The sequence below is a fragment of the Salmo trutta genome, chromosome 14, assembly GCF_901001165.1.
Source record: "Salmo trutta chromosome 14, fSalTru1.1, whole genome shotgun sequence".
NCBI classification, from domain to species: Eukaryota; Metazoa; Chordata; class Actinopteri; order Salmoniformes; family Salmonidae; genus Salmo; species Salmo trutta.
The window spans coordinates 64,056,468-64,075,541 of record NC_042970.1 but is presented as its reverse complement, the minus strand read 5'-3'; the positions used below and the strand labels follow the sequence as shown (position 1 = coordinate 64,075,541).

The 19,074-nt window shown below is 40.4% G+C and overlaps 1 protein-coding gene across 1 annotated transcript; it reads right to left on the bottom strand.

Annotated features, from left to right (window-relative positions):
* Positions 1-12,539: 12,539 nt before the first annotated feature.
* Positions 12,540-18,531, bottom strand: LOC115208615 (E3 SUMO-protein ligase CBX4-like). Its single transcript, XM_029776817.1, has 5 exons — positions 18,194-18,531; positions 17,966-18,009; positions 16,959-17,024; positions 15,115-15,181; positions 12,540-14,382 (listed from the first exon to the last, which is right to left on the bottom strand). Exons 1-5 carry the CDS (start codon positions 18,260-18,262, stop codon positions 12,982-12,984), a joined length of 1,647 nt encoding a protein of 548 aa, XP_029632677.1. The 5' UTR covers positions 18,263-18,531; the 3' UTR covers positions 12,540-12,981.
* Between the last annotated feature and the right edge of the window lie 543 nt (positions 18,532-19,074).

Here is a 19,074-nt window from a genome sequence, read left to right as displayed (position 1 = left end):
CTACGTTCCCGCGGTTGCTAGGTGAGTAGGAGGAGCGTCCACTTCTGAAAATTCTTGAGGGGAAAATGGTGGCTTTAGCGCGGTGGATCAATTACTCGGATTATTCGGTCTTTAAAAACACATGTCGCCAGATATTAAACGCAGAACATGTGCAGAATGAAAAGAAATGAACAATGGGAGCAACGTTCCTCAAATGTAAAACGCCAAAAGAGGTGAAGGAAAGCAGATTGGATGTGTGCACATTTCAGTTATCAGCTGATCTGTCATACAAGATTTTAGTATTAAAGTGCTCTTAATCAATAGCCTACAGTCATTGTAAGGCCAATTGTATGAGGAGACTAGGAGACAATATAGGCCTAAAGGAAATGTCCTATGTCTAAATAGAACATAGGCTATAGATCACATTCATGTGCAATAGTTTATCCTCGTTCTCTTGATCCCTACAGCGTCATGTACGCTTGTTTATTCCATGTGTAACTCTGTGTTGTTGTTTGTGTCGCACTGCTTTGCTTTATCTTTGCCAGGTCGCAGTTGTAAATGAGAACTTGTTCTCAACTAGCTTACCTGGTTAAATAAAGGTGAAATAAATAAAAAAATTAAATAAAAAATGGGTGTTTTAGTTTTGTATTTTTTTCTCTTGAAATAAATGGTGTCAATTCTAGTCTCCATTCAGTAGTCTATTCGTTTTAACCTAAGCTACAGTTTCCATACAGGTTTGACTTCATTCAACGAATCTGGGGATCAGAGAACACATTGCCCCGTTAGCCTAGTCATAAGTATTTACCTCATTTATAGCCTTTAAAGTGTTTGAGTAGACGATTGCCATCAAATTGTTAGGTAGGACCTCTAATCAAATGAATTAAACTGAACATAAACTTTAGACTAATCGAAAAATAATGTAATTATAGCCTACCAAAAAGTTGACCAAAACAGAAATTGGCCTATTGTTTAAGTTAGGGTATGGAAGTAGGCCTATGTAGTCTAATTAATTGAGTAGGGCTAGGCTTCATATAGAAAAATACAAGTTTAGAATAGAGCTTGTAGGCCTATGCATGGGCCTCAATTAATCAGCATATTTTCATATTTTCAACACTCAACAAGGGACATATTTAGGTCTATAATTTCCACGAATCTGTCACTTAAAACTAACCGTAAAATATTGCCCTTTATGGTCTCTAATCATTCAGTCTCGGAAAATGTGGTCGCTGACTTGAGATAGGTGCTTTAAATAATTAGCTTACTTTCATTACGATCTGCTCAAATAATTAGACACGTGTAATAAATCACGCCATCCTGTTGTTTACACATGCACCATAAATCAGTCAGCTAAGCCTAATGCGTTTATCCACGTTACAGCAACAACCGAAGGGGTATGTGGAATATATAGGCCATTCGTAAAAGAAAGAGGTTTGTCAGACCAAAATAGATAAAATAATAATACTAATATCCTTGTATTTATCAATGTTGTTAATTGGATAGGCCTACATATTTATTGTAATTGTTTATTTATTTAATTATTAATACTAATAATAATTATCATATCATTATTATTATCTGTATTATCATTACTATGTCAATATTATTTCTCTAAAATAAAATGTATATGGCATTATAGCACAGATTCAAATGAACAGCATACAAAGACTTGTCGGATCAGAAAAGGTCCATTTCAATAATCTCCCGCGTGTTGGACTATTGTCAAACTTTCCATTCGATTTATTTTTTTTGTCAGAGCATTAATTTGTCTATACATGAATTTGCAATGCATTCAACTAAAGGTTAAACTCACAACACCAATTGATTGGCGGCAGGTAGCCTAGCGGTTAGAGGCGAGCAAGCAACTGGAGGGTTGCCAGTTAGAATCCCGGGTTTGGCGGGAAGTGATCTTGCAACCGGAGGGTTGCTGGTAAATCTATCAAATCCTAGATTCCATTACTTGCTGTTGTGTCCTTGAGCAAGGTACTTAACCACCAACAACAACAGCTCCCCGGGCGCCCAGTGTGGCAGTCCCCTGCACCTCTCCACAAAACCTGAAGGCCTATATGAAGGGTTTGGGTTAAAAGCAGAAGTCACATTTCGGGTGGACCTTGTTTGCAATTGACCGACAAACCGATCTTCTTAATCTGACAGCTATTTGGCTGATCACACATCTACAAATCACTCGCAAATATATGTAATTGAGGACTAACAATAAGATAACCACATCCTCTTGAAACTTCATATTAATTCAGACCTCATCGCCAAGTTCCCTTAAAGAAAACAAACTCCAAAAGTTCAGATTGATTTTCCAAAACGTTTATAGGCCTACATTATGAACTAAATTACACGAACAAAAAGGCATTAATTTAACACAAACATCCTTCCATTTAAGAATATAGGCTTACATGAATGATGATGTCCTAATTAGGTTGATCTATGCCGATTCATATAAATAAAGCTATATCAGACAGGCTAATCAATCGGATAATTTTGCTGTTAAGGCCAACACATGAGTTGAGATGGACGCACAACTATTTGACAAAAAGTATATTGATTCAAATATATCTCAGATGTCGGCCTTTATTAGGGTCAACGTTTATTTGCACATGTGAGGAGCGACAGAGTTTTCTACAACTTTGGTATTAGCATTGTCTCATGGCAATACGTTTACATTGTCAAAGCTTGCAAAGATCACGAAAGCCTTCATCTTATACTTCTAGACTATAGGCTTGATCTATGCTCTGGGATCATTTGGCCCTCTTGAGCAACTAGTTTAGGAGAAAACTAATATCGGACTATTATAACATTGTTTCCCTGATAGACCCAGCCATAATCTACTCCAAATCACTGATCTTGACTAGTAAACAATACTTAAATAACCTTTTCCAATTGCTCGACAGGAAGGGAGAGAAAGGGTAGGCCTAACGTATAATTGAAGAACCTAACTGAGATAGACTAATGGTTGATTCAGTGTAGCATGCATGTCGATTTAAATGTATAGCGGGCCACCCTAAAGCTTAGAGACAGGCATGTCCATGCAGCCTGTAACACAAAGCAAATCTCAAATGCTGACCGCATGCCTAAACCACGAAACAGACTCCTCATTGGTTAATTAGACGCCTATAGGTCAATCTTGATCCATTGGAAATGACAATAGGCTAATGGCAATATTGCGCGGACAGGCTGCAATGGATAAGCTGCAATGGATATGGTTGAAACAAAGGACCCCCTCTTTGCCAGTCAATGCATGTTATTGCATTGTTTGTTATGATATCAATTAGGCCCATGACGGCATCCATGCAAACACATCAACATCTAGTGAATTACAAGCAATTTCCTCATGTAAATGCTCTCAAAATCCCTGTTGGGATAGAAGCAGTACAGGACAAAGACATGCAGAAAATAGGCTAGATGGGCTATTGAACCGTCCTTCATGTTATTATTCGTCATATGCATTAACATTGGGTTTTCATTTTGTCGCTTGTATTTTTCCACAGGCAAACATGATGCCAGTAATGAATTTTGTGCATCGCTTTACCGGAGGAAAACGGGCTGCGGGACTCCTTTTATGGGGTAAGCATTGGTCTCCGCGCGACTGCAGTGCAGCAGTGGTTGCAGCCATATATGGGTGCATGGTCGACCTGTTAGAAGATTATTGGTTCGCTCGTATCTGGGCAACCGCCATTACCCAGCGCTCAGCAAAGCTAAAAAAACGAACATCATGCAAAGGCAAGGACATCACGCACAAGGGGAAGAACGAATCTTAATTTCTCGTCTCCTATGCAGACACGCGAACACATACTTGCCACAAGCGCGCACGCACGCACACGCACACACGCACTCTCTCTCTCTGTCTCTCTCTCTCTATCTCTCTCTCTTCTCTCTCACACACACACAGGTATCATGCATTTCAAGTCCTCTGCGCTTATTAACTATTTTTGTGAGATTTGCATAACGACACAACTTCTTGGGGCAAGTTGTCTAAAAGCTTGGCCAACAGCTGTCACATTTTGCATCGGACATAATTCAAATGTCACCTTTATTTTCGTCCAGTTGGTCATTAAAGGACGTCACATCCATAACCAAGACCTTCAAGCTATTTTCATTAGGCATATAACCGAGATCACATTGCCGTCCACACAAAAGTTCAAGGTTACACTTTTTGCTGATAAGGAGGAGGGATGTGGAATGTGTGCGCAGAGGGAGAGAAAGAGGCATAGACAACTTCTGTTTGTTTCGATAGAGCTTAATTGTATAAATTACAAGGCCAGACAGGGTATCTGTGAAAAGGAACAATGGTACAAAATGTCACTGAGTTTCATTTGATTTACAAACAAATTAAATCCACAAGACCCAGCGCGTTACCATAGACTAGCATATTCATAATGTCAACCCTTTCCAAATATAATTTAGAACAATATAATTCCCATAGGAACAATTTACAGAGAATGGAATGTATAGGCCTAAATTAAGTAACATTGGTTGCTAAAAACAACAAAGTTGTGAACATTCTGAGATGACTGAAATAGACTGCCAAAGTGTTCACCGCTCTCGCGGATAGGGGTGTAGAATTAGAACACTATTATAAAATATCTCTATGGCTGGAGGCAACAAGAACATCATTTATCTAATAATGTAGTTTGATAAAGCAAACGTTTATAGTTTTGTTATTTTGCCACATAGCCAACGCTTGACAAAATGGGTTGGGTTTGTTCCGTTGGCAAGCTGGTAACATTTTTAACTTTATGGTCTCCAGACAGTTAGGCTACAGATATTAACCTCATAACATTAAGCTATCTCGTTTATGTAATTGACATCCGTTTCGGTGTTGTCACATGCGCCCATTTTAAAACCTCGATAAAAAAATAAGATGGATAGACTAAAAGAGACAGCCATTTTCTCTCTCGTTCTCCACGCGTTAAGGTGTCGAAAGCAGTTTTTTATTCGGGGGCTCCGCGGCAATGGAATGAAATAAAATGGTCGAGAATAAAGGCTTCTGCACTGCGGTTGTGGTTTATCAAGCCGATGGGTTTTTGCGACACATGATCCCTGAAGTTTCGCAATGAGGGGTAGGGGCTAAGGGCAACTTTTGCTCTCGACTGTGCATCTGCGACGACTCTATTTACAGTCAGTCCGCCATGTTGATGATCATTTAACTTGAATTCTTCACACTATTTACACTGTCCCTAGTTGCGTTTGTAAATCTACTATATAAAAAAAAACTGCATGACAAATAGGGGAAGACAGATGATAAATCGGCCACAGGATGACCTCCTTTGTCATATTTTCCCACATAAATTAGCTTAGCATTGTGGCAAATGCAGGGCATAGCCTATATAGGCTACAATATAAGCCAAAATGTCAACATTTGTTTGCCAACACTGACAAATAAGTAGGGTACACAGAAACATTGCCTTTATAGTAACAAAAAAAAACATTTGAATCATGCATGAACAAACAACCAGGAAATACACAGCAACAGCCGATGGAATATGAATTAGAAAACTTTCAGTGCCATTGTAAAATAAAAAACAAATATCACTCCAATCCAGTATGGAAAATGCTTCTATAATAAATAGATTTCCTGTCAATCTGCAATTTAGCAAATGTGTGCGTGTGTGTATGTGTGTGTGTGTGTGTGCAGGTTAGAGAGAGGACATGCTTTACTTCAAACAAATTGGACCAAAAAGTATACCGGACTTTAATCAAACTTTTTTTTGAATAGACCTAAGGGCAGGGACCCACGTTTTCCTTTTCGGGAGAAATTAATGTCAAAGGTGCACGCGAAGTAATTGCAGCAATCTCTGCAATTCGGAAAAATGATTAGACTTACAAAACATGCCATAAAACCCGGTTTTGCAGGTCACTTTGTAACTAGATACCCTGCTTTTTACAATGTGTTACCACATTGTCCATGTAACATCAAAAGGTTTCAAAATCATTTATGAGAATGGATTGGCAGGGGAGAAGAGTTGGCACGAGGAGGCAGATCAAGTTGGTTAGTTGAAGACCGAGATATTTGCGACTGTATTATTGTTTCGCCCTATTAATTCCCGTTATTGTGGGCAATGACTGATTTATGACAATTGGGATTTTTCAGGGTCATATAGCCTTCTTAGGCCTACATCTGATCAGCTAAACATTGCGTCACCCCCACTTACAAGGTATAAGCTATTTGAGCGTAGCCTATAGATTGAATTGTATCTGTATAGTTTCCAAGGTTAAATTAATTTATGAGGAATTATAGGATTATACATTTCTTCCTTCAATAGAAATGGTTCAATGCACATGGTATATCATCTCGATGGAAATCGGCCTGCAGCCTATAATTATATAGCAATTTTAATACTTCAATAATGCGATCCATTAAATGTTGTTTTTTGGATTCTTGTGCCAACTTCTGCAAGCAGGCTACAAGCCCGTGGAGCCACTTGATTGCAACAAAACTAATGAATATGCTTGCAAATTATCCTACATAAGCGACAAAGGGCTCATTGGCCTTAGGTGTGTGGATAAATAGGCTTTCTTTCTTCAGTTGCATATAGACAAACCGTTTTGTTGGACAGCTTCATACACGTTGTGAATGAAACTATATGCATCCAAGGTGGATTTCATAGGCCTAGGCTAGAAACTCAGTAATTTACTCACATGTGAACAACAACCATGGATTATGGGGTTGTACCCTGGAAGAAGGTAGCTGACTAAACTCAACTCCACGGTGAAGGAAGTCTGATTAACTCCAGCAACAGAGTTGAGTAGAGACCAGGCTTCGTGGAATTCAGCTCTGACTACTTCCATTTGCCCAAGGTCGATACAACACTTTCGCAAGTTTATAAAACGCTTCCCTTGTACCTATGTTTGTCATCTGTAGTTGCATGCCTTTTTTTTGTTTGCTGAAATCCATACTTTTTCAATGAACATTAATCATATACAACTGCAGACTTTTTGCTCATTGCTGTTGCTCTAAGATGGGAACTCAGCACAAATGTGCATGTGCCAATTGAATCCCAACAAGGAAACAGTCAGTGGTTGTATTTGATTAATGTTTTATTAAAAAGTATTGATTTCAGCAAACAAAGAAAGGCATGCAACTACAGAGGACAAACATAGGTACAAGGTAAGCGTTTCATAGTTAAAAAAATGTTGAAGTATTGACCTTGGGTGAATAGGTGGAGTTGGTGGAGTTCATCAGAAACAACCTTCACCGTAGAGTTGAGTTTAGTCAGCTTGGAACAAGGAATAAGATAAGATGCTGTCCTTCAACATTTACTGTATATACACTACCGTTCAAAAGTTTGAGGTCACTTAGAAACGTCCTTGTTTTTGAAAGAAAAAGCACTTTTTTTGTCCATTAATATAACATCAAATTGATCAGAAATACAGTGTAGACATTGTTAATGTTGTAAATGACTATTGTAGCTGGAAACGGCAGATTTGTATGGAATATCTACATAGGCCTACAGAAGCCCATTATCAGCAACCACCACTCCTGTGTTCCAATGGCACGTTGTGTTAGCTAATCCAAGTTTATCATTTTAAAAGGCTAATTGATCATTAGAAAACCCTTTTGCAATTTCTGTTGTCCTGATTAAAGAAGCAATAAAACTGGCCTTCTTTAGACTAGTTGAGTATCAGCATTTGTGGGTTTGATTACAGGCTCAAAATGGCCAGAAACAAAGACTTTCTTGTGAAACTCGTCAGTCTATTCTTGTTCTGAGAAATGAAGGCTATTCCATGTGAGAAATTGCCAAGAAACTGAAGATCTCGTACAACGCTGTGTACTACTCCCTTCCCAGAACAGCGCAAACTGACTCTAACCGGAATAGAAAGATGGGTGGGAGGCCCCGTTGCACAACTGAGCAAGAGGACAAGTACATTAGAGTGTCTAGTTTGAGAAACAGACACCTCACAAGTCTTCAACTGGCATCTTCCTTAAATAGTACCCGCAAAACATTAGTCTCAATGTCAACAGTGAAGAGGCGACTCCAGGATGCTGGCCTTCTGGGCAGATTTGCAAAGAAAAAGCCATATCTCAGACTGCCCAATAAAAACATCACGCAATCATGCATACAATAGTCATTTACAACATTAAAAACATCTTCGGGATCGGTGTCCCTTCCACGGGACGGTTGAGCTAACGTAGGCTAATGCGATTAGCATAAGGTTGTAAGTAACAAGAATTTTTCCCAGGACATCTGATATTGGCATCAAGCTTAAATACTTGTCAATCTAACTGCTCTGTCCAATGTACAGTAGTTATTACAGTGAAAGAATACCATGCCATTGTTTGAGGAGAGTGCACAATTTTGAACATGAAAAGTTATTAATAAACAAATTAGGCACATTTTGGCAGTCTTGATACAAAATTGAACAGAAATGCAATGGTTCATTTGATCAGTCTAAAACTTTGCACATACACTGATGCCATCTAGTGGCCAAAATCTAAATTGCAGCTGGGCTGGAATAATACATTATGGCCTTTCTCTTGCATTTCAAAGATGATGGCACAAAAAAAAATACAAACTGTTTTTTTTTTGTATTATCTTTAACCAGATCTGTGTTATATTCGACTACATTTCTTTCACATTTCCATAAACTTCAAAGTGTTTCCTTTCAAATGGTATGAATAATATGCATATCCTTGCTTCAGGGCCTGAGCTACAGGCAGTTAGATTTGGTTATGTCATTTTAGGCGAAAATTGAAAAAAAGGGACCAATCCTTAAGAGGTTTAATGTCTACACTGTAGTTCTGATCAATTTGATGTCATTCTAATGGACCAAAAATGTGTTTTTCTTTCAAAGACAAGGACATTGCTAATTGACCCCAAACTTTTGAACGGCAGTGTATATATTTTAAACTGACCATGGATGAGATGTCATCTGAAACTAGGAGAGCTTATTGTAAAAGAGCATGAAATTAGGTTACTGTGATTGTCCTTAGGCCTATATGCATTTTCCCCAACACCTTTGACACAACTTAAAGCACTATTGTATAATGAGTGTGACCAACACATATGTCTACAGAGTTCTCTAGCCTGCTGCTAACCTTTGTGCATCAAGAAAGAATCTCAATTCAGCAGGCAGGGGCGGCTTTAGGCATAAGCAACACCCCCCATACCTCCCCAATTTTTTGTTTGTTTGGTGAATTAGTCTAGCCATGTATCTAAACTTGTAGTAACCATGGTCGAATTACTGATCAGGCACGCAGGGCACGTGCCCAGGGGACCTGACCTCCAGGGGGCCCCCATTAATATAGTTATTCACAGTGGTGGAAAAAGTACCCAATTGTCAGAAGTAAAAAGTATATCATTTTCTTTATGAATGTATGAAGTAAAAGTAAAATTTGTAAAAAATATAAATAGTCAAGTAAAGTACAGATACCCCCAAAAACTACATAAGTAGTACTTTCAAGTATTTTTACTTAAGTACTTTAAACCACTGGTTAGTCACTCTCACTCATCATATTACATTGGAATAAGACATGGCAAAAGGCCACTAAAATGTTTTGCCCGCAAGGTGGGGGGGGCAACAATATTTTGCTTAGGGTTCCCAAAAGGCTAGGGCCAGCCCTGCAGCAGGCCAGGAAGCGAGGTTAGTACTGCATCTATTTTAACCTCCAGTGCAAGAAGCAAGTCATGCGGTTTCTACAAGATTGTGTTGCAAGACCGCAGTTCATCGTCTTTTGCTCACCCGAAGACACCCTCGAAACAATGTAGATCTGTATCACCCTAACATCTGATCATGCATAGTCACTTAGCCAATAAAGAAGAGATTCGACCCATAACTTTCTTACAATTTTATTCTTGCAAAACACATCAGAAGAAGCCTTTTCAGTTTAGTCTGCTCACATAAACAACAAAGTCCCTCTTAAAGCAGTTACAATGCATATTTGAAGAACCAAGTGCTGAAAGGGGTTTCAAACAGAACATTGAGAAGGTCCCATTAATTCATGTTTTTTGATGATACCAGAATAGGCTACAGACTAGCCTAGGGTACCATATACCATGCCCTTGAAATGAAAACACTGGATGCAATTGAAACATTAAAAGTGTTATAAAACTGTTATAGGCTCAAGTTAACAGTGTTATAAGCCCACAAAAGGCCATAGGCCTATCAAACTCATGAGCATTAGAGTGTAGGCTATGAGAACATCGTTCACAATTAATTCTGTACTTCTAGTCATAACGGAGAATGAAGAAAACGGTGTGAATAAAAGAGTAGCCTAACGTTTCCTTAAATGCACTGAACATTAAAGACTACCTGTGTTAACTGTAATGTTGATTTAATCACCCATAGTTTACATTCTGAATATGACATGTAGCTGAATTCATCATTACTTCAACAAAATTTGAATGTGATTGTTAGTTGATGTGCAAGACCTTCTAAAGTTAATACTATATAGATCATTTCCAACTTCCCTTCATGTTTCTCATTAATGGTGAATAGCTACAATAAATAGGATCAATTTTAAACATAGCATTATTTTTAAATGAATAATATCCATGTTATGGGTCTTGAAGAAAGAACTAGGCCAATGGGACTTGAATTGATATCTAAAATGCCACATTGTTACAGCACTACAGGGAATGAATGATATTAGTGTGTATTTCACATATTTATAATAATTGAAACCAGTAATATCTATCTTCCTAAACGTTACCCTCAGATAAGAGGCTAAGGCCATCCCCTTCACAGCAGCCATTCACCCCCCTCAGCCAGCCTACAACAGTGCAAAGTACATGTTAACTTTAAGGTCCTTCATTGACTTGTGCAGTTTGACCCGGGAGGCCCTGTTTGTTTGGCTCTCCCTGCCGTCTCACATTGCATGATCTGTCCAAGCAACGGACTTCTATCTTCCTTGTTTGAATATGTCCATCTTGCAAACACACACACACATACAGTACCAGTCAAAAGTTTGGACATACCTACTTATTCCAGGGTTTTTCTTTATTTTAGCTATTTTCTACATTGTAGAATAGTAGTGAAGTCATCAAAACTATGAAATAACACATATGGAATCATGTAGTAACCAAAGAAGTGTTAAACAAATCAAAATATATTTTATATTTGAGATTCTTCAAAGTAGCCACCATTTGCCTTGATGACAGCTTTGCACACTCTTGGCATTCTCTCAACCAGCTTCATGATGTAGCCACCTGGAATGCATTTCAATTAACAGGTGTGCCTTGTTAAAAGTTCATTTGTGGAACTTCTTTCCTTCTTAATGCGTTTGAGCCAATCAATTGTGTTGTGACAAGGTAGGGTTGGTTAACAGAAGATAGCCCTATTTGGTAAAAGACCAAGTCCATATTATGGAAAGAATAGCTCAAATAAGTGAGAAAGAGAAATGAGAGAAATGACAGTCCATCATTACTTTAAGACATGGAGCTCAGTCAGTGCAGAAACTTTGAAAGTTTCTTCAAGTGCAGTCGCAAAAACCATCAAGCACTATGATGAAACTAGCTCTCATGAGGATCGTCACAGGAAAGGAAGACCCAGAGTTACCTCTGCTGTAGAGGATAGGTTCATTAGAGTTACCAGCTTCAGAAATTGCAGCCCAAATAAATGCTTCACAGAGTTCAAGTAACAGACACATCTCAACATCAACTGTTCAGAGGAGACTGTGTGAATCAGGCCTTCATGGTCGAATTTCTGCAAAGAAACCACTACTAAAGGGCACCAATAACAAGAAGAGACTTGCTTGGGCAAAGAAACAGGAGCAATGGACATTAGACCGGTGGAAATCTGTCCTTTGGTCTGATGAGTCCAAATTTGAGATGTTTAGTTCCTACCGCCATGTCTTTGTGAGACGCAGAGTAGGTGAACGGATGATCTCCTCATGTGTGGTTCCCACTGTGAAGCATGGAGGAGGAGGTGTGATGGTGTGGGGGTGCTTTGCTGGTGACACTGTCAGAGATTTATTTAGAATTCAAGGCACACTTAACCAGTATGGTTACCACAGCATTCTGCAGCGATACGACATCCCATCTGGTTTGCGCTTAGTGGGACTATCATTTGTTTTTGAACAGGACAATAACCCAAAAACACACCTCCAGGCTGTGTAAGGGCTATTTGACCAAGAAGGAGAGTGCTTCATCAGATGACCTGGCCTTCACAATCACCAGACCTCAACCCAATTGAGATGGGTTAGGATGAGTTGGACCCCAGAGTCGAAGAAAAGCTCAGCATATGTGGGAACTCCTTCAAGACTGTTGGAAAATCATTCCTCATAAAGCTGGTTGAGAGAATGCCATGAGTGTGCAAAGCTGTCATCAAGGCAATGGGTGGCTACTTTGAATAATCTAAAATCTAAAACACTTTTTTGATTACTACATGATTCCATATGTGCTATTTCATAGTGTTGACGTCTTCACTATTACTCTACAATGTAGAAAATAGTAAAAATAAAGAAAAACCCTTGAATGAGTAGTTGTGTCCAAACCTTTGACTGGTACTGCACATGCGCACACACGGCCCATCATTTTGCAACCTCACTACACATGTATGCACAGACACACATACGTATTCACTTGCGTGCACAAACACCACACACAGGCAAATTAACTGAAAGAGGGTGTCATTTACCAATAATCAATATATAGACTTTTTCTTTCTCAATATATAGACCTTAAACAAAGACTGTAAAGCAAAACGGATATAAAGCCTTTATAAAGAGTAAGTGCTTTTTCACTGAGCCCTGATACCATTTGTCAAATAGCATGTACTAAAGTAGTTTGTAACTCAATTAGAAGCTTACATCATCAAGTATGACAAAAACTCTGGGGCTCATTTAGAGAATGACAGCCAAAGCTACGTACATACAAATTATAGAAGGGTTAGGAACCCGAAACAAAATGAATCTCAACCCCACTAAATGCAAACTGTAAGGGCTCTTATTTACATTCAAACATCTGAAAATACCAATATGTTCCAACACACATTTGTACATATTCACACATTTGCTATTAATCCCTCGTCCTCAGATCGTCTTTTTCAGCTTCGTTACACTGTAACGTATTCCTTAAACGTCACCGTGAGACAGTTTGTTGTAATATCCGTGATGACTATATTCCCAAGGAAAGGCTTGAATGAAGGAAAAGGCTCCTCCTCCACAGTATATTCTGTTGTGATAGCCAATGGCGGTTTTGTCTGTTCTGCAGTCTTCTCCTCCTCAGCAGAAGGAGCCACCTGTGTCTCTGTGGGAACTGGAGCCTCCCCTCTGGACCTCACACAGCTGAGGTCCATGGGCTCATCCTGGTTAGACTCCAGGAAGTCATAGTCCTGGTGGCCATTGTGGCTATGGTGGCCATTTTGGTCCATGGAGTTGCTCTGAGGCGGCGAGGACACAGTGCAGGGTGCACTGATACTCCGGGAGTTTAGAAACCGTTTACAGCCACCTGGGTCCTCGCCCTTGTCTGCCTCTGAAAGGTGACGTTTGAGGGCTGGAGAAGAGCCGTTTCCTGGCTGAGTCCTTCTATGAACCCCCATCTCAAAGGGCCAAGGGGCAAGGTTAGGTTTGGTGATCAGCCTCAGGGGCTGCTCTGTCGCACTAAGCTCCATTTTCGGTGAGTCGACCTTCTCAGCAGGACACTTAAATACGTTAGATCCGTTAGATCCTGAGTTGAGGACGTGCAACTTAACGTCTTTGTTGCAGTCTTTCGCGAATCCGTTGGTGAGACCCAGTTTCTGGACGAGCCTCATCTTTTCAAGTTGATTTTCTGCAGCATCATCATCATTGTCCGGCTGCGGTTCGTCAAGGGTTTCCACATCTCCGTTTTTAATCCTTGCCGCCTGCATGCCGTTCTCCATGTATTTGCTCATGACAATGACGATGCGTCCATTCTTGTTTTTGTTCTTGACAATCTTCAGCTTGCTGTCACTGACATCGTTGGCCTTCAACAGCGGTGCGTCCTCTTTGGCCGTGGCCTTGCTCTGCTCCGATTCGCCACTGTGGTCGTTGAGGTGAGCCGGAAGCTTCTTTAGCTCCATGGTGATGTCTTTGACTTTGCTCAGGCAGCCAGAGTCCTTGTCCCGGACCCACTTCTGCTGCAGCGCAGGAGGCAGGTTCCAGCTGTGGTTGGTAGGCAGTTCTGGAGCTTTGGTGGCCTCTCTGGGCTTCATGCACTGGGTGCTGTCATACATCTTGGGGTCAGGCTGGTAGTGGTGATGTTTCTTGCTGTTGAGCTGGTAGTAGAGCTTCTTCTTTCCGTTGGCCTGCTGCTCGGCCTCCCTCTCCTTGGCCAGCAGGGGCTGGTACTGGTGGTGCTTCTTGCTGTTCAGCTGGTACTGCTGGGTCTGCGAGCGCAGTGTCTGAATGGGGTCCACTTTCTGCCGGTTGTCCTCGTCCAGGGTGGTCTCCTGAAGGTCTGAGAGGACGCTGGATCTCCGGGCAAAGGACGGGACCTGAGAAAAACACAGCTGTTAGTTAACTGATAGAGCGGACTTGTTGACATGACTATCTGACCGACTTTCTCTCTGTAATGAAGGTTAGAAAAATGCCATCATCAAATGGTGCCCTCTAGATGACCTTTGAGTGATTCCTGAGCCCTAAACTTGTGTTTAGTTATAAACTTGTGTTTAGTTCTGTGAGGGCCTTTCATACATATTTTGTCAGCCCTCCCACCCTCCTGGCCATCAGAGTTACATTTCAGAGTGGCTCCTCTAGCTGCTCTGACCTCAGCTCTGAGGAATGCCATAGACTGCTTTGTGCCCCATCACTGACTTCCTCCTATGTGTTACCACCAACACCGCCCTGAGAGGAACAAACACTACCTAGAGGGGGTTCCTTTTGCTCTTTCGATTTGTGATTGATGTCTAGATGTACTTTTCAGTCACAGCTTTAAGATTGAAGACATTTTGGAGACCTAATCAACCCAGTCTATCCCTAACCTATCAACAGCATGTGCCCCTAATCTATATGACAGTAATTCAGATTTTAACACCTATTCTGTAGTCCTATAAAGGACTTAGAATTCTTATAAAGCCCATCTCAATTAAAGAATGTGTTGGTCTTAGTGCTGGATGGCAAAAATGCACTCAACATCTCTTATAGTAACATTAATAGTAACATTTATTTGATCAAATGTATACTAATAAAGGAGTTCATTGTCCCCTCCAAAATATGTGAAGACTCACCTGGCCGATCAGGTGCTTTGGCTTTGGCCCTCTTTTGCGATATCCCATAAGCTGCTCGTATCTCTCCCTGTGAAAGACAGAAAACACCACCATGTCACTCAAACCATCCACAACAATACATTATTTAGTAGTTAACAACATAATGTAACAGAGTTAGGGGGGGGGGGGGATATTTCATTGATATTTCAAATCTTATTGGGAGGGGCCTGATTTGTGGGATTTGCCCCCCGTAATTGAAACTGTATTTAGGTCAGAATACAGTACTTTATCAACAAACAGGGACTACACACAATAAGGTACTTTCATTGCTAATGCAATGATGATGTACTAACAATAATGAAATACAGTAATGCAATGCAGTAATTTATGGGAAAATCTCATGCACAATTGAATCCTAATTGGTGACATGAAACATCAGTGGAATACCCCTCAGTCATATCCCCATGTTTACCACTAGATCTTCTAACTGAACCCAGGAGACACCAATTACAAATATCATATGTCTACAGGCATATATCCTTATTACTTGTTTACCAAGCGTTGCTGCATGTCAAAGTCCTTCTCATGTCAAATAATGTATGGTTTAGGCCTGACTAAATCTGCATTACTCCAAAAAACAATTTCCACATGGAATTAATAGTTTCTAGTTCAACATTCAGTCCATATAAGGATGGAATATATTCAGGGCCTGAATGAACTACACATCTATAGACTATTTAACTGGTGGATAGGATACTTTTCCTATAGCCCACTGTTTTCCATGCTTTCTCAAGAGCAGTAATTCAATACCCAATGAGTACTGATGTCAAACCCCCCCTCCTTGCGCACATCTAATTACCGTGGCGACTCAGTATATTTTCATAGCCTGGTACTCTGCCCGGTGAGGCCTCCTGGAGAGACACGTAATTAGCTACAATAAAAACTCCCCCGTTCAGAGACAGAGATAATGGCGAAAACAGACACCGCCCTCCGTCAACATTTCCCCTACTGAGTGACCTGTCTCTTTTAAAAGCTGGTGTGCGCACACGGCGGGAGGGAATGACAGCAAACCCGACGACAGGCCGAGTCACTGCATGGTTTTTGCGCCATAGTGCAGTTGTAGTTGCGTGTTCACGTCCAGAAAATCCCCACGGGAGGTTTAGCAATTACCGGTTAACAGCAATGCCTGTCCAGCAAACAAGGCATCTTGAAAAAGCACAACGGCGTTTTCAAGCGGATGCTTCTACGGCTTTTACAGGGATATCGTATATTATTAGAAGGCTAGGGCGCTTTTTGTCTATCTAATGTTGTTCTCAGTGCCTTCCTCATCCAATACATGGTGAGATGAAGTGGGGATGGGGGACAAGACAAAGCATGCAGTCAAGGAATATTTGGCCCTGGTGTCTGCATAAGCATATAGCCTGTGAAAGATGATAGCCTATTGTGGTATGGGCAAACTAAAATCAATCAATCTATTATTATAGGCCTAAGAATATCACATAGGGACAATTCATTGTCCAATATGGTCGACCACGAAATTGTAACAGTCATACGCAATCTTTCCAAAATGTTTTCAATCCGATTTGTGTGGTCACTGTGTAGGTCCTACTGCTACTGAGATAAGAAATAAAAAATTAAATAAAATATACCTTGTGATTGCATCATGTCCTTTTTAGGGGTTTGAAAAGTTTTGACATTGCCATAGGAAAATGTAATTCAATTAGGGCACATTTTACGTACACCGCGGGACAGAAGTGGTGCGCTATGCGCGCACGCGCACAGACAAACGCACACGCACCGAGCAGCGCCCCCACCCCCATTGACTACACAAGGTCGGCACGTCAAATCGAGTCTGTCAAACTCACCTGTTCTGGAAAGCGTCAAGCAGTCGCGGGTCGAGAATGTTTTCTTCTGGTTCCCACGTGTTAAATCTATTAAGACAGAAAGTAGGACAGAGAGAGGGAGAGAGAGAGAGCGAGAGCGAGAGAGAGAGAGCGATACATTAATATCAACAGAGGTCGCCTTCTATCAACGAAACTACAACCATATATCAAATGTGTCCGTCATCTGCTTGGTTGCTGACAGAATCCATTGTAAAGTAGCTAGGCAACTTCTGTAGCCAGGTTAGCTGTTAACAGTTAGCAGTCAGTCTTGACCAAATAGGCCTATATCAAAACATAAACATTATGCATATTATTGGTAAATGTGTAATAAAGTAAGAGCAAAGTGTAGCCTATACTCTGGAAATAGGTCATTATAATGTGTTAATAATTGCTAGGAAGTATACTTCACAAAGTCAACACAAGCAAAACGGTAACTCTATAGGAATCGTGAGGGTGATTAGGGTAACGTGGGGTAACAAGCCCCTGGGGTAACTGCCCCCCCCCCCCCATATATATATTCGAATTATGTTAGATCAATAAACTTTTTATAGATATACCATTAGGGCAATCATATTGCAAGTCCAAATCATCTACAAATAACTTCATTATCAAAGAGGTTAATCATCAAAACCTCACCATAGTGAGGATATTAATAGTGAGATGTGCAATGCCATTTTGTTTCATTATTAGATGCATTTAATTTAAATAAGATACCTAGATTTGAGCTTGTAAGAGTTAATTACTAGAAAATGTTCTTGAGGGGGGTTAGTTACCCCACGTTACCTTAATTTTCGCTTAACACATAAATTAGTGATGGCATCCTAAGCGCCATCGATCGAATCAAACATTCACTTCAACGCGCGCAAAGACGCACGCGCCCCACACACACACACACACACACACACACACACACTTGAAAACTTGAAATATTAATTTGCATTACTAAGGTAGTACTAAAGTAGGCTATAGTATTTTCAAAGCTAACTTACTTTGGAGACCATCCTCGCCACTTGACTAGGTATTCCATCCTCCCCTATACGGAGATGAGAGAACATATTGGTTAATTTGATTATAAGCGGTTCTTTGACATTATAGTCTATCTGCAAAAACACAACAACATAATTTACTACCATCAATTACGCAATATATTGCATAGCGATACCAAATAACCCTGTTTGTGGATATTGAGCAATCATATATTTGAAGTGTTTTCAAACCTTTCGATTCCGCTTCTTCTCGATGCTCTCCACCGCAAATACGTGCTCTCCCGCGGCGGGTAGCTCCATTTTCGATGCAAGGGGAAGGTTTCTCCTCCAATGGCTGTAAAAAATGTCACCCTGCCCGCTTTTGTGCTGTTTTTCCGTCGTTCAAATTGATACGGGAGATTTCCCTTCACTCCGATCTTCCCTCTCTTTCCCTCTCACTCTAGTCGGAATTCGCTGGCAGCGGCAGTGCGATACGTTTTGCTTTGCACACGAGAAGGGGTTGCAGAAAACAGTTAATGCAAAGAGCCATTGATGTGACGTCAGGAGGAGGAGGCGCTTTTGAGGGCTGGGGCAGATTCATGCTGTTAGCCCATGGATATGTAGGGTGAAATGGAACTGCAAGAGGGTGCTATGAAAAGTAGAATAATGTGTTATGATATGTCAAATTGGGAATTGTAACTGAATATTTGCCTTTAACGCAATTATTGCCTTTTACGCATGTCATGCAAATCATGAAAAGAGGAATCAAGACTGCCATTGTCTATGCTCCATGCCCATTTCCTTTGATCTATTTGAATTAATGTGGCCTATTTGTTAATGTATTCATGAACGTTTTCACAAGTGTATGCTAGACATTTCTAAAGGACACAGACCTGGTTTCCTTAAAGGCTGTGACCGATGGATAAATGAAGAGAACGTCACTGTGTGAGTGACTCATCATCAATAGGCCTAGTGAAATGCAACTTCGGGGTCCCACTCCAAAATAAATACATATAACAGTTAATTACGGGTATGTAGGCCCCATGTAGCCCACAACTGAATGATACAGATCAATAAACGGTACCTTGAGCATTTAACCCCGATAGAAAACAAACATTATGCACACTGAAACA

Coding starts and splice junctions, on each gene's coding strand:
- LOC115208615 (XM_029776817.1), bottom strand. CDS start 18,262: ATGGAGCTACCCGCCGCGGGAGAGCACGTATTTGCGGTGGAGAGCATC. Junction 18,010..18,193: donor AGAAGAAGCGGAATCGAAAG/GTTTGAAAACAC, acceptor ATCTCCGTATAG/GGGAGGATGGAATACCTAGT. Junction 17,025..17,965: donor TGGCGAGGATGGTCTCCAAA/GTAAGTTAGCTT, acceptor CTGTCTTAATAG/ATTTAACACGTGGGAACCAG.